The sequence below is a fragment of the Chamaea fasciata genome, unplaced genomic scaffold (genome assembly GCF_029207755.1).
Source record: "Chamaea fasciata isolate MVZ Bird 193981 ecotype frontalis unplaced genomic scaffold, bChaFas1.0.hap1 SCAF_8, whole genome shotgun sequence".
In the NCBI taxonomy this organism is placed as follows: domain Eukaryota; kingdom Metazoa; phylum Chordata; class Aves; order Passeriformes; family Sylviidae; genus Chamaea; species Chamaea fasciata.
Window position 1 is genome coordinate 25,895,645 of NW_027094093.1, and position 16,133 is coordinate 25,911,777.

At 38.0% G+C, this 16,133-nt stretch overlaps 1 protein-coding gene across 1 annotated transcript in view; it reads right to left on the bottom strand.

Annotated features, from left to right (window-relative positions):
* The window catches only part of CNTNAP5 (contactin associated protein family member 5), a 268,431-nt gene that overhangs the window by 40,616 nt on the left and 211,682 nt on the right, over positions 1 to 16,133 (bottom strand). Inside the window, exons 14-17 of the mRNA XM_066190217.1 lie at positions 12,384 to 12,540; positions 3,540 to 3,667; positions 3,180 to 3,350; positions 885 to 1,103 (exon numbers count right to left, since the gene is read on the bottom strand). Of these exons, the coding sequence (XP_066046314.1) occupies positions 885 to 1,103; positions 3,180 to 3,350; positions 3,540 to 3,667; positions 12,384 to 12,540 (675 nt within the window). The remainder of the gene's footprint in view (positions 1 to 884; positions 1,104 to 3,179; positions 3,351 to 3,539; positions 3,668 to 12,383; positions 12,541 to 16,133) is intronic.

Sequence of the window (16,133 nt, forward strand, 5' to 3'; positions counted from 1 at the left end):
AAGCTTAAATGAATACCCCAAAAGCTACTTAAATATAAGGGTATGAATATAGATGTAATTTTTTTAAAAATACATTGACAGATAGAGGCTTGCTACAGCATTTCAGCTAAGCAAAAGAAATCCATTTTAAGGAAGGAATCAGAAGTTGCCTGAATGACCTTGCATAAGAACAGTTACAACTCACTCCATAACTGAGCAGATTACTCAGAAAGACAGCATTTGAATATGGAAAAGAGAGAATTCCCTTTATTATCCATTATCATATTGTCAAACACAAACTAGTCCCAGTCCAGGTTTCTTGTGTGAGGGCAGCAAGAAAACAAAATACATACAGAGATTTTTCTTTCCTCTTTTAATTTTCTTTTTTCTGCTTTGAAAAATCACGTTCAGATAAAACACCTGTATTTGCATTGAATATGTTCATACTTCTCTCACTCATGGACTCTCTAGCCAGATAAAGGTTTTGGTAGGCATGCTTGAAGGAACAGACTTTAAAGACCATACTGCCATCAGGCTTTGACCCAGAACCTTGTAAGACAAATTTTTTGACTTTTACAATGTGCCCAAAGAAAGAGGTCACATTTTTTAAAACATTTTACACAGCCAGTGCTGCATAAGAAGAAAGGTTATCAACTCTTTGGCAATAAATACATTTCAAGAGTTTGACCCTAAAAATACCATCAAGCATAGCATGGTTGAACTAAGCTTTGTGCTTTGAGTTTAAAGAGAGTAATTTGGGTTTACTTCATGTTGCTTACACAGGAGTAGAAGAAGAGAAAGCAAAATCAAGCCACCATATGCAAAGCTCAATGGTGAGATAAGAGCATTCATCACCTAAGTACATGAAATACTGTTACCTACAGGAATCCTTGGATTGTCCCTACCTACAAATAACTGGCTGTTGAGCTGCAGGCGGAAGTGTCCCTCAGCAGGGGCCTCCAGGACCTTCTTGGGGAGGTTGTCAACCTGCAGAGAGGTTTGCTTGAGGTTCCTCTCTGCCTGGACGTAGTGCCACTGGTTGTCATTCATGGGTGTTGGAGACTGCACTGTGGCTTCTGTGGGGCCATTCCCGACATCTATGGAGAAGGTGATCTCCTTGGGGGCTGGAATAGACAAACAGATGTGAAGAGGAAGTAAAGGTCTGAATTAAATCATGGTTTTGACATCAAGAAATCTTATATAAATATAGGATCCATTAACTTTTATGTCATCAAATATTACAGGATCATTTACTTCCCATCTCCTACACAGCAGCTTATAGATCAATTTAAGCCTGCAGCCCCACTGTTTGATCTCTGCTGTGATTAGGCTTGGTTGTGGGTACCCATAATTTTTTTCTATGAAAATCACAGTGCTCTAGAAACGGCACTTCACTCTTGGAAGTTAAAGTGCCAAATGCTGCACAAAAGTCACACAATGGTCCCAGAAGATTTTGGACAATTAATGCTAAGATGGGAGAAAAGAGGAAGATCTTTCCAACTAGATCTTTCAAAATGCAGATAATTAACCATTACGTAACTTGGCTGCATGTGCTAAGAGAGAATTCTACAAGCATTTTTTTGTCTAAATCTGACCCAAGATGCACAAAAAAAAAAATAGATAAGTGAAGCTACTTAATAAGTGATCCTATACTAAAGCTGTATGTGTAACACACATCTAGAAATAAGGCTCCTAGAAACAGGACAATACTTGAAAAACAAAAGCCACATACAAGAGTCCACCTTGTTCTGCTGGAAGCCCAAAAGGGGCTAGAACTTTTTAACATTCTTGATACTGATTATTTTCCTCTTCCTAAAATGCTAAATGCATCACGAAGACCAAGAACCAGGTTCACACATCACACCATCAGAAGGTTGTGGACTGAAAATTCCTAAAAACCTTGTTAATTCAAGCCCCAAATATTGGATAAGTCTGGTTTTGGAAGCTTCTTCTTAGATAGTTAAGATAGGAAATGCTCCACAGGGACAGACAAAGATCTATTCTGAGCCCTTGCATCTGTTAAAAAGTTGTTTCCCTTTGAAACAGCTGCTCCATGGAGCTTCCTTGATACAAGGCCTTTAGGCTGCAAATTCCATCTGGCAGCAAGAAGCACAACAACAAACTACTGATGAGAAGCCTAAGTCTAAAAGATTTTTCCCAAACTTTTAAATGACTCATTTCTCTGGAAGTACAGATGTAACACACACCCAGAAGCTTTCACTGAACAATCCTCTTAGTTTACAGTATTTGTTATATTCGATGCCATTTTTACTTCTGTGTCCCTGAGAATAAAATGCACTCCCCTGAAGTACAACCAAATTGGACCTTGATGTGCAATTAACAGTAAATCACACCTCATTACCTTGTGATAATCCACCATGACATTTACCACTGGTTTAATGAATCAAAGGGCCTTGGGGCCCTGTTTTATTAAATTTTATTTTGGGGTTATTACAAGCATGTTATCAAATGCATAGCACTCAGTTTGTTTTCTCTAAGCTTGACAGAATTTGGAATACACATGTCATATTTCATGTCAAAGCCGCCATACTCTTTTGTCACTAATAAATATTTGAAGTCATCAGTACAGAAGTGAGGCAAAATATCACTAATTAAATTCCCTGCTATTTTCCTTATACACTGACTAGCAGTTACACCACACTCACTTAATAGATTTCGAAGTATTCAAGATCCATTAAAACTGTGACTAAGTTATCTTTCATTAGTGTTCTGTCCTTCCTAAACTCTCACCTCGTAGCTGTACCATACACACAGAGTTCCTCTGAAACACTAGGGCTGCATCAGACTGGGTATGTTACTGCGATGGAAATAAAAGTAACCACCATAATGGCTGCATTAATTTTTTCAACTTTCAAAACAGCCTATAGGTACATCAAACCAGTAGTTTTTTATCTAAAGAGCAAAAAAATAACTATCAGTGGTGAAAAAATAAATTCATTCTCTTGTTTGCTTAAGAAAGATTAATCTAGCCGTTACAAGATTAAGTTTAATGGTAAGTCTATACAGGGAAACTCTGACAAGAGAGGTAGGCAAGTCTCAATAAAAGTCTTTATGTCTCCATCTTTTCATCTCCAGGTACCTCCAACCATCTAAAGATGGCAGAAAATATGTCCTTCCCAGTTCTCTGCAAGTGTCAAATTGGGCAAAAAACACCAAGAGTTCTGAGCAGTGGAACTTACAGCTTATTTCAATTCGTATGAAGTCTTTGATCCCTAGGTTTTCCAAGAACACCCCGGACACAGCTGTAGTTTTGAAGAAGAAGGAGATGTCCACACTGACCTCGGCGTGCAGCGTGGGGAAGTGCAGGTAGGAGGCCTCCGTGTTGAAGGAAGCAGCATTCCAGAACTGCCCTGCAAACACAACCCCCTTCTCTATAGTTAATTGGCACAGGACAGCAGCTGCATGCTGCATGTGGAAAGCAACCTTTTGTCAGAGAAATAGATTTTTTTAATAAAAAAAGACAACAACAACAACAAGAACAACAGCAACAAAAAAGGAACATTCTGTACCTATGGAAATGGAGAAGAGCTAGTACTCACTGTCGCCATAGCAACGCAAAGGGCCGATTTTCCAAGCAGCCTCAGAATTTGATCTGTTTGTGTCGGTGATCACAATCTGAGTTACAGGCAAATGGTCTTTGAAAGCAAGGAGGCCGGTATCATTCGTCCTGGATTTTAATACACAAACAGAAAGAGACATTAATCACAGACAAACCCCCCAGCATTCCTCACGCAATACAATACTAAAAAGATGCTTACCTAAAGATCTTTTGCAAAATTACCTAGAAGAATTATGACAAGTACACACTGTTTAGGATAAACACGTTCCCATGTGTGCTCTATGTTCATATGCAATACTGACCACTGAAGACACCATTTGGATACATGATACTGGCTGGAATGGGCTCTAAATCAGCTTCAGCTGTGGAGAACAACTGTGAAGCCGAGGAAGAGCACTGCCATGCTGATTAATGGGCATTAATGTAAACTGGGCTCTACTGGGTTTCCTCAGCAGGATGTATTTGCTGTGGATGAGGTCTAAGTCCAAGTCTGCATTTCTGTAAAATTAGCTGGAGACAGATAAGAGTGTTCTATGCTGGCTTTATGCTTTACCCAAGCAGGAAGAGGACAGGCAATGCCTTACTCATCCAGCTTCAACATGGCTGGGACACAACTGACGCTGCACACGGCAAAAACCACTGAATGGACAGAGTGAGCTGGGACAGAATCGATCCTTTGCATTGCACGCCAGGGGACATTTTGGTTTGGCAACTGAAACGCTCAAGGTGGATTTACTGCATTGTCAAACTCCTCATGTTTGTTTAGCTGGGTCTGTTCTTCAGCTGCGACTAATTAACACATGGCTGCTAGAAAGGAAAAGATAGATTGATTCTTAAAGGATAATTTCTTTGTTTTTATTCTGGGTCAGCTGGACAAAAAGTTGTCCTCAAAATGAAGTGTGATGTTTCATGGCAGGTCCTTAAGCCAACTGAGTGGTCTTGGCTCTGGCAGAATACACAGACATGCATTCAGCCCACTGCACTACATGAACCCAGCTGAGTCCCTCAGGCACCAACCCTGACCTTACCAGGGAAGAACTGCCCTTTAGAGGTCTTTCTCTATCGATTGATAATAGAGAGGTGAGTGCTCCTGAATCTCATCTCCACAGTGATGTGTTTTTCCTTCTCTTTTTCTCAAGGTTAAGGTTTGCTGTACATCCGGGCCCAAAACCCTGGCAGAGCATCCTTCATAGAAGCAAATATCAACAGTTTTGGAGAAAGGATATCTACCTCTGCAGAGCTCAGCAGGGTCTGGATTCAATTCACCAGTCTGCTCACAGGTGAAAGACTCCCTCATACATATGGGGATGGCAACACATCCAAAATTCCAGTAATCCCAAATTTATACCCACTGCTCTTCCAGGCAGGTGTTACACAGCTCCTCAGGAAACAGGTATCACTATTTGAGTGATAACACTGCCGGAGTCTGACATGCCAGGCAGGATTCCCAGACCTGCCCATATCCTGCTTGTAATACCAGCTTCCATAAACGTACCTCTCGGTGAAGTTCCAGATAGGGAACGGACAGAGACTCCTAGCAAAGATATAATAATCAGGACAAACACTGCAGCTGTGCTCTGACACACACCTCAAATGTTTGCTTGGCTAAGTGCTCTACTCTGATTAATGTTAGACAAAAAAAGGAGTATTTTGATCTTTTTCATAAAGGCTGCATACATTGCATTTATTTTTCATTGCTTATAATTTGCATGCAGCATAGTTAATTGCCTCATAATGCCAAGGGGAAAAGGAGAGGTACCCTCTCTGAAGCTAACATTTTCTTCTTGCTCCAGTGGGTGTCTGACATGCAAATAATTACAAAGTGCAGCAAGATGAAATTCCCAGGCACGAGGCAGAGTGAGGCCTTCAGCACAGACTCAGGAGGAAAACTATCATGTATGAATCAAAGGTACATGGTCTCCAAATCTCTTCAGGTCAGACTCTCAGTATCACACTCATATCAATATTTGGAAGTTAGTATAAATACTCTTAACAGATTATGAAGCTGCTGTGACAAATGGTAAAATATTTTAGCATTTCTTAGGAAGATAATTAAATAAGGTATTCCAGTGTCTGGGAGGAAGAAGACTAGGCAGAATGAATGAAATAAAAGGCAGAAAGATGCACAGTAATGGGACATAAAATATCCAATATACACATGAGTAACTAAGCTGGTATTTTCTTTTTTAAAATAATTTTTTTTCAAAAATTGCAAAATATTAAGGGAGGGTTTCCTGTAAATTTATTTAATTTTTAAAAATAGTGCAGTCCTTTTACTAGCTATGATCAGCATTAAAATAAAAATCCGTATCTTTCTACAGCTAGCACTCAAAATATATACAAAAAATCATGAAATGGTGACATTTTAAAGATATCTATTCCACATCTCTGAAAACTGCATTGCTTATTAGATATTCTGCTGTATTGCATGAATTTCTTTCATATCAAATTTTATGACTGAATTTTTACTACCTATATACCAGTGTCACTGTGAACTTTCGTAGCATAGCTCAAGTGTGTGAGAGAAATATATTCTAGAATTAATAAAAATCTTCACTTCTTTGTTAATGCCTTGAAAACTCATCAAACTTCTCTTGAAACTCAAATAACACATTTTATGCATTTTATTCTCTCACAAATGGTAAAAACCCCTCATGATGATACGTATTTTCACACAAGCAGACACTGAAATAAAACCAATCAGAAAAATATTCTGTCCTTCAGAGAACATGACAGTGCGAGGAACAACATATCTATTGTTGCAGTTAATTATTATTTCATAGCAGGAAATAAAGTTTTTGTTGAAAGATCAACACCTAAGCAATTTCAACTAAGAAAAGCAGAAAAGAGAGTGGAAAACACTGCGACTGTTTCAAATTCCTGGTATTCCTTAAATTGAACTTATTTCAGACTCCATTTCTTACAAAGCACCATTATTCCTCCTCTGTATTTGCTACACCATGGCAGCCTCTCAAATACAATGTATTATTCCTGAGAGAGGAGCAAAACAGCTTTGTGTACCAGTACAATAACTTCCTGGAGGCACTGCTGTGGCACTACAAAATACAAATATACCAGGGTTTGGACAAAACATTTAAAATTTTGCCTGAAGGTGGCTTGGGGATCACTTTTCATGTACTACACTTTTCAAGTAAAATTGCTGTTTTCTGATAAAAAGCATCTGCACCCTGATGTGCAAATACATGTTTTTGTCTTTTAAACGAAAGTAAAACCTTGTTAGATTAATTATGTTTGTATTTGTTCCCAGAGCTCATTTTTACTTATATATATTTTAATTTATGACTTCACACACTTGAAACCAGATTGTATTTGCTTTTCCACAGCTGCTTCTCAGGTTAGCCAAGTCCACTACTTTATTTCTCTTTAGTGTGTTTCACATGGCACTCTGTGGCTACCTCCACCAAGCACACCCCTTGCAAGTTAAGTCCTGATTTCAAAAAAATCACGGGAGGTTTTATCACTTTCCTGAAAGGAATCCCCTGCTCACAGAAAATGGTATGAATAAATTAATAAACTTCAGAAGTCGACCTCCTGCTTACCTGACTTGGCACTTAATTTGGCACAAAATCAGATGAAAATTTGAATGTTTTGAGGGTGGAAACAACCCTCACAGATGTTTCTCTGAGCTCCTTACATAAACGATAGTATCAATTTGCCCTTTCCACAAGCAAAACCCAAACCAAACAAATCCAATAATGCCCTCTAAATTAAATCACTGAAAATTTTTTGTTTATAGGTATTAAATACAGTTGGATGTGATTTGTTTATCCATGTCTGAAGATTAATGCCTAAATCTACCCAACGGACTTCCTCAATAAGCCATGAGGCAAGTCACACATCAAACAAATGCTCTATGTATGGACCGATTTAAAAAAGATGAAAATAATTTGCTACTAGAGGTGATAGTGCAGTGGCTGGGTATTTCAAGGTGTAGTAAAGACAGACTTACATGTAAATGACAAATAACTATTTGGATGATAAAATTATAAAACTATTTTTCTTCTTCCTGGCTACTACTAAAAGTGGGCTCAACAAACCCTTGCTCGATGGTGTTCTAACAGTGTGAGCCATCATAAATTGCTAATCTCTAGGTAGCCATTTCCATATTTTTTGTAACAGATGGTAGAACAGTGGTGCCATTATATATAATTTATTCTCATATGATCCCCTATTGGTATGTTTTTCTCTTGCACATTAATGGAAACTCTGGCGGGATCTGAGCCTCAGTAGCTCAGATATTCAGTACAGATTTTCAGGAATACCGTACATTTGGGGAAAATAATACTATCATCAGCAGATGGCAAGGAAGCACATAAGGAATGGGCCCATGACACAGGATACCATCAGGAAAAGTTTTGAGGCCTGTGCAGGACACACCATTAATAATCCAAAGGAATACATTTTAATTGTTATCTTGCCCATGAGCCATATAAATAAAATGCTTTACTGGGTAAAGTAATGTACAGTCACGATAAACTAAAAAACACCAGCACAAGGGGACACACCTAATAGTTGAAGGCAAGATGCACTGCCTATATTTGGCTGAATTACAGAAACAGAGTTTGGTAATTAGAGTAATGAACTGATTCTTGACACCTCAGGGACCTGCTACAGTCAGCTCTCTGCAGGCAGCTCTTCCCAGTTGTTGACAAATGTAGTCACAATGGCAGATATCCAAGACAACTCTATGCAGGCCAGGTCACCTCTGGCAGGGGTTATTTATGAGCTCGTGGGCTCTCTGGAGTTGCCTGCACTGCTTCTCAGGGAATGGATTCAGTGTGGGATAGTGGTTGAGCAAACAAAACCAGTCAAGTCTGGGCTCATCAGGGTTTCTCTGCCCTGCTCTCCTCAACCCTTCCAGTTTTATCATCCTGGCTCTGGCACAGCTTAGCACACATATAGCTCATTCAAGCAGGGCTTAATTCCCTTCCATTTGGCTTTGCTCCTCCTCAAAAAAAGCTCAATATACTCAATATACCTCTGGGAGACAAGGTAATATTGGGTCTGACAAAAGTAATATTCACCCTCTATTTTGTTCCCCTTCTTATCATGTCCTGTGGTTTTCCTTATTCTTCTAGTGCCCCAAAGCCATGATACTGAGGTGAATGCATGTTACTTTGGAAATAGCAAGACTCAAAGGTTTAGTTCTCCAGCGAAGAAGACTGTTCTGGAAGACAAAAGAGGAGGATACTCCTCCAGTTTGAATAATAAGACTGCAGAATAGAAATAAAAAACGGTAATTCAGCTAATTGTTTGAATCAACACCATCCACCACACTTTGCTGAGATGCTTGAGCTTCTTGTAGAAAATGAGTTCAAAAAATACCTCTCTTTCTGTACAAAATAAAAAGCTGCAAAAGTCTCAAATATTCACAACGTTTCCAGGTAAATACCATCAAAAGGGTTTGGTTTGATGACTGGCTTCGGTCAAGGGTTTGCATGTGAAGTGGAAAATGGTAGCAAAGTAGCAAAAGGACTTCAAGACAGCCATGTGCCTCACCTCAGCATGAAAGAATTTCCTCCCATTTAAATGCAAGGTTTGGTGAGCAGCAAGACCTTAATTGCCAAGGCAAGAGAATTTTGCTTGAGATGAAAGACCACCTGGGAGAGGTATTTGAAGATCCAAAAGATCTCATGATAACCCTATCCTGTCAGTATTTCAGTAGTGCTCTATTCTGTAGGTCAGTTTAACACATTTCCCTAATCAAGAATGCATTTTTGTTTGAAACAGAGTATATATTTTGAAAGACAACCACTAATATGTCTCATCATATACAATTTGTCCCAACATTTAACTATTGTCAGTGTGGGGGAAGAGAAAGATAGAAAGACAGACAGATAGACAGAAAGAACGAACATTTTCTGAACTAGGTTTAGCTTCAGCTTGAAGCCAGTGGATTTTTATGAATGTTCCTACCCACTAGCAAGTGCTTTCAGCAGTCAGAAATCTTTCTCTTCTCTTGGCAGCATGCAGCCAAGGTATGTCTTACACCTTTTCAGATCCCTTGCTTGGGTCAGCGAAAAGGGAGCAGTTGCAGGTGCCTCTGCTTCCTCATCAGTGATCTCCCATTCTCCAGAAAATACCATGAAGCTGCTTCACTATTCTGAAGTGACAGATTTCGCTGTCATTATACTGTGCAGTTTGGAAACATGATGAGCCATATGGAAAAAGATACTTATTAGTACAATGCTTTAATAAAAACAAAGGTGAAAAATACAAAAGCCTTTCCCATCTAGAATGCTTAATTAAAGATCCCTATTCATCTGGCCAGGGGGACTAACTTGATGCCAAATAAGAGCCCAAAAATAGCAGCTGGCTCAGGTGTCTGCTCAGATATCATTCAAAAGTCAGCATGCCTAGAAGTGCATAATGTCTGCTGCCAAACACCTGGCACAGGACTTTGTCAGGTCTGCTTTCCATTGTTTATCATTTCTTATGCTGCTCTGAGAAATTAGCAGCTTCTTCTGCACCCAAGATTTAGTCTAGGGAAAACAAATCAAAGCAAACTCCTAGGACTGTCTCCTCTTCAGGAGGATGCTTCAGCTATTCTGGAGAGTTCCTACCTTGGAGCAGCATGATTTATCTGAAAGGAGCAAAAATGATTTTCTGGTTTTCCACTCTGCAGCACCCATTTTATTTCATGCTGAGGCAAATAAATGCATCTACTGCTGTCTTGATCCTTCCACTATAATGTATAGCAGGTTAAAGCCACAGTTCAGATCTCAGCAGGTTTCAGATTCAAATGCTCGTTATATATCAGGGGGTCAGTGTTCTAGCAGGGAAACACAAAAGCAATCTTCAAGAGGCATGAAATTTCTTATGTTTTGAAACTCTTCATAAAGGTCAGGGGGTTTTTTTTAGCTTTCATAAAGCCAACCTTCAGTTTAGAATACTACCAAACTAAATTTTTCTCATGGATTAAAAACCTAAGCAACTGAATCCCCAAACCAACAAACAGTAGGCAATTTAGTGGAGGTAACTTGTAAACATATTCTGTTATTATCATGAAATTAGGAGAAACAAGTAGCTCTCTGCACTGCCAAGCTAACGATGCATGATTTCCAATATCTTTGTCCCATGAGGGTTTTCCAAAATCTAATAAAAGTGTACACTTCCTTAACTTCCTTCTTGTGTGCTTTAATTGGCTTTTCCCCCCTCAACCTGGCATAAATTTTCATAGAATGTGTAATTTTTTATACTTTTGAGACTTCTCCTTCTCTGTCTAAGATGTTTGAAACATATCTGCTTGTTCAAAATCATTGGGAGTGTGTGGGGGGAAATGGAGATAAACACTCACAGCATAATCTGTCTCATTTCCTGAGGAGACTCAGCTGAAATATTACAAAACTGCATTTAGCTTTCACCTTGCATTGGTTTGTACAACCTAGTGGTGCAGTTCTCTGCAGTCTAGGACTGGTACCCCAGTGTCTGCCAGCCTAACACCCTGCTCTGCTTGAGCAGTGAGAAATGGAATGTGGATCATGAAAAGAGCCAAGCACCAGCAAAAACAGATGCTTGTGATGCTCATGTGGAAACTTCGCAAAAAGCGCATCTGAGAACCAAACACTAAAGAAAAGACAGATTAACATGCACAGCCAGGCTATGCAATACAAATCACATTCATAAGCCAATATTTACATAAACATCTTCCTGAAGAAATTCCCTTACAGCTACAATTTTTGAAAGTGAATAGTGACCCTAGGGATACAAAGGGTCCAAGCAAATAATCACACTGTCTAGAAATCAAGCAACCAAAAAAGCCCAACACTTACAGTGACAAGTAATTACTGATTTTTTGTTTTTGTTTCAAGATCCCTTACTGTTCCTTTCTACTCATTTAAAGTGAAGGTTTCACAGGGCTAATTCAGACAGTGTTTCAAACACAACAGCCTACGACAGCAAGACATTTCTTGTCTACTTCCATTATTCATAATTTCTCAACTACTCGAGGTTAAATTTTTTTTTTTCAGAAAAAGGATAGCCGAAACTATTAGTGAGTGGTCTAGAAGGGAGACTGAGTGAGCAGAATTTTCACATGTATCTTCAGTGTTTCAAACTGTACTTCCAACTCTCATATGACATTTCAGTCCCCTCAAACACATTTGGAAAGTTTACCAGCTAACTCTACGTGGCTGGAGTGTCTCTGAAAGTTAAGATAATGACAGAAGATTGTGAGGTGGCCTCCCCAAATCCATGCAGCATCAGAGCACAAAAAAGGTCAGAACCCAAGGAAAGCTTTGAGTTTTTATGCTGTGACTCTTTAACACGGAGACTGAACCAAAATGTACAGAAGCCAAACAACTCTTCCTATTGACCTTAAAAAGCTTGAGATCCAATGTAAAAGAAAGTTAAGGCACATTATACTGTTTAATAAGAAAAATGAGACTGTTAAGTAGTACATACTTCTTGTTTAGCTGTATCTGAATTTTGCTGTCTAGGCCTCAATTTTCTACTCCAATGTACACCTATGAAACAAACTCACAGAGCCTTTATTCATGCAATGCTCAGGTTGAATCAAAACTTTTAAGCAAATAGAATTACTGGATTTGGCATTCAACAAAAAAGATTTTTTTGAAGACCACCCATTCCAGCAACCTGCTTCAGTCAGATGTCTTTGGTTCGAAAAAGAAATTTAAGATGAAATCAGAAGTCAAAATTCTGGTTTCATTTTCATTCTCATCAGACTATACTCAAGCTACTCAAGCTTCCTGAACTGTGCAGCAGGAAAGATTTAAGCCTTCTTGCCCTACTTCCTATCCCCAACTCTTCACACAGAGACTGCTAAACATGTTAAAATTATTACCATTCTTCTCTATCTGCGTCACAGTTGCAAAAATATCTCATATCCAGACAACTTTCTTCCAATCCACATGCACATTGTTGAATGCCCGGAAGAGATCCTCCCCAGTAAAGATGCTTTTCATTGGCACGGCCAACCCACCAAGCAAATGGCATTCCATCTGGATGAAAGGGAAAAAGAGAGGGGGAAAGAGAAAAGAGAAAAAGAGAGAGAAAGAGAACTTGATAAGCAAACTGGATTCTCCCGAGAATGCAAAAGAGAATGGAGGTGGACATGTTAGACAACACTCAAAGAAAAGATGCAAACTGCAAAGTAACAAACCACAAACTTTTCCCCAAGTTCCATTTTATGGAATACATGTTGAGAAAGCAAAGGTTCTGTTGTAACCCCATTTGGTTTCCTCTTAAGGCTCACATGCCAGTTACTCACGAGAACCTTGGCACCTTTCGGCTACAAAGACTTCAGAATGGAAAACCCAACACCACTGTCTGCACCAGCTGTGTCCCGTGGTTTTTGTGTGACACTGGGGGGTAGATCTGATCACTGAAGGAGACTGAAAACAATTCTCCTGCCACAACTCACACCACACAGATTGTACTGTCCCATACAGTCCCAGTATTGGACAAGGACCTCTTGTAGTGTCAACTTTGCTGGAGCCTCTAGCCCTTGATCAGGATTTCTTACCTTAAGAATCAGAAACAAAGAACAAAAATCTACAGAAATAACACCCTAACTGATTGATTACTATGAACTTAACACAGTTACTGTCAAAAATAAGACTAAAATTTCTTTCTTTTTCTCAGGGAGAAAGATTAGGAATTTTAATGTGTTCTCCATGTGTAGAATTTGCAAATGTAAAGCTTGGTAAGATATTAAAACAGGTAGGACATAAGTGGGAAAAATACTTCCCTGCTTGAGAATCAATTTATCTCTGTGAAGCTATTTGCTATCTACAGAAGCTTTAAGACCTCTGTATTTATATAAACCAAGACAGTTTTTTTGTTCACATTTCAGAATCCATTATGCATCAAGGATTAAATATTAATAGTCAGATAGAGTAAGCAGAATCCGATGTAATGAAATTCACAGATGAACATTTTCTAAGACTGACTTTGTCTTCCAGCTCGGCTAACTTTTTCATTGACTTCTTAATCCTCCTATAAAGAAATGCAATCAGTTATACGTACAGGTAGATGGCAAAATTTAACAAAACTGACATATCAAGACTTTTCAATCAAAGGAGCTTGGAAAAGTAAACTGCTTGGCTAATGAAGAAAGATGCATCCATTTATTCTTCTGATTTACTAACATTATTAGTAGGGAGCATTTCTCATTATACAAGGCAAGAAAATCTAAATTATGAAATGCAATCAAGGTTAACTGTAGAATGTAGGGGACTAATTAAAATGAGTTTTAGAATCACTTGGCAAAATTAATTCATGTTTATTTTTCTTCTAAGCTTAGACTGCTGAACTGTAAATGCATGAAAAAAGGAAAATAAAAATAGGAAGAGCAACTCCATTCTCATGATACCAACACTTAAGACATAACGAATTTGACCAATACCCAGAGGTACTCATTAGAAAAACACAATCCAAGTACATCTAAGGATTCATCTTACAAAAATGTACACATTCATTTTAGGCCTCATAATATTGTCAACACATTTATACTTTCCTTCTTTTCTATTCAGCTGATTTTCTTGCAGAAGTTGATTGCTGCAGCCAGTGAAACAGTTCTATATGATATTATTAGGAAATTACTCAGTAAAGCTTGAAATAGTAATGTTAATTGAATAAAAGGGTGATTTTTTCTAGGACTAGAAATAGATATTATACAGAAGTGCTTAATCTAATTTTAAAAGTGCCCATTCTGGAAAAAAATATTTAGATAAAGATAAATTCTTTGGGCCAACAGCAAATAATGGTGTTCATTAATCAAATACAATCTGTGTCAGTTTCCTTTGGAGGAAGTCATTATATACTTAAACATAACAGTGAAATAAGCAATCCTTTGCGTGTATTAAGAATACATAATTTTCTGACACCTTTTTCAGATCTGTTGATATTTGTTTTATTGAACAACACCAAGCACATTCACATTCAAACACATGCACATTCAGATTTATGGTATAGACTGGGGAAGTGGTAGAAGCACCACAGTTTGAGTCATTTACAACTAAATTAAATACAGTGCTAAAAATAGAGCAGTCAACATTATAAGAAACCATCTCCGATCATTAAGGGAACACGCTATGAAAAAACAGTGTCTTTTTCAAAATTCTATTTATTAGGCAGAGTTCTGTGACCTTTACCCAAGACAAGTTGATTTTTTTCACTAACTAGTCCCCTATAAATCAATTGAAGTATTAAGGAAAATTATGCCCTGATTCTTGAAAACTATTCCAAGTGCTTAATTTTTAACACATGACAAATCAGAGCTTTTCAGCAAAGCTCTTCCAAATCAACAGTACTTCATCGATACTTGCTGAGTTTAGGCATTCTGAAACTTATATTGTATGTCACATACCTGTAATGGTGAAGTAAGGCAGTACTTCACAAGCAATGCCAATCAATCTGAGTTCTTTACAGAAAGTTTAAACCATTATACCTTAGCAGAGCTAGAGGATGTCTTACACTGAGATTGAGTTTGGCCAGTTTGGGTTGATTAAAATTCTTTTTCTAGGTCTGTAGATTTGTTGTAGAATCTTCACTTCTGTAAATCATGGTACTACAATTTTTTCAAGCATTATCAATTCTCTGCCACCTCAAAATGAATTAATTTCCCTTCTGTGGTGAAGCCACAGACCAAATCAATGACATTAAGGAAGGACTAAAAATTATCCTGTCACCTTATGGTAACAAAAGTCAGGTAGAGTTCTATTTTAATATTTCTAAGCTAAACAGTCCATTAATAAGAAGTGCTACTAATTCTTCAGTATGCTTACACTGTGCTTACACTTACACTGTAAGTGTACTCACAGTGCTTACACTGTTCCTAGCAATGCATTATTTAGTAAAAAATAGTCAAAAGCCTACTGCACAAATAAAAGTATTCTTTTACATGCATTTTTTTCTGTTTATAATGAAAAAAAAATCCTCTATAAGAAAAGATTTTTAATGTGTTCTTTGAACTCCATGGTATGGTTTTGAAGGAGAATATGTGTGAAAAAAATATCCTAAACCAGGCAAAAAAAACACCAAGTCCCAAGTCAATGAATTCATCAATGGTAGAACAATGACTAGTTTCTTTCCAGTGGTTTCCTTCTGCACTGCTTAAGCTGCCTTAGAAAGTTTTCAATTTTAATAATGAAATCCTCAAAAAAGGCAATATTTTGGTTGTATTACCTGTAGAGGACAGGATGACAGTAATGTCATTGTCTGGAAGCCTCTAGAAACGGCTGTGGTATTTACACCACTGGTTTTTTTATGGGGTTTTTTATGGTTAATTATGGGGGTTTTTACCATAATTTAATGTAGTATTATAATAAATATAACATAAGCATAGTGTAAATAATATGAATAATATAATGATAATAAGATATAATTATAATGAATTATGAAATAATAGAAAAGAACTGAGCAGGCAGACCAAATTTTGTGTCAAACCAAGTACTCCTTTATGCTGTCAGGCACAGGCTAGAGAAGGTACAGCTGGCACAGATCTTCCGAAAGTTAAGAATAAGGGGTATCATCTTCTGTGGATTCTCTGTTCAACAGCTGGGTGAGTGCATCCAAAGAGCCGAGGAAGTCT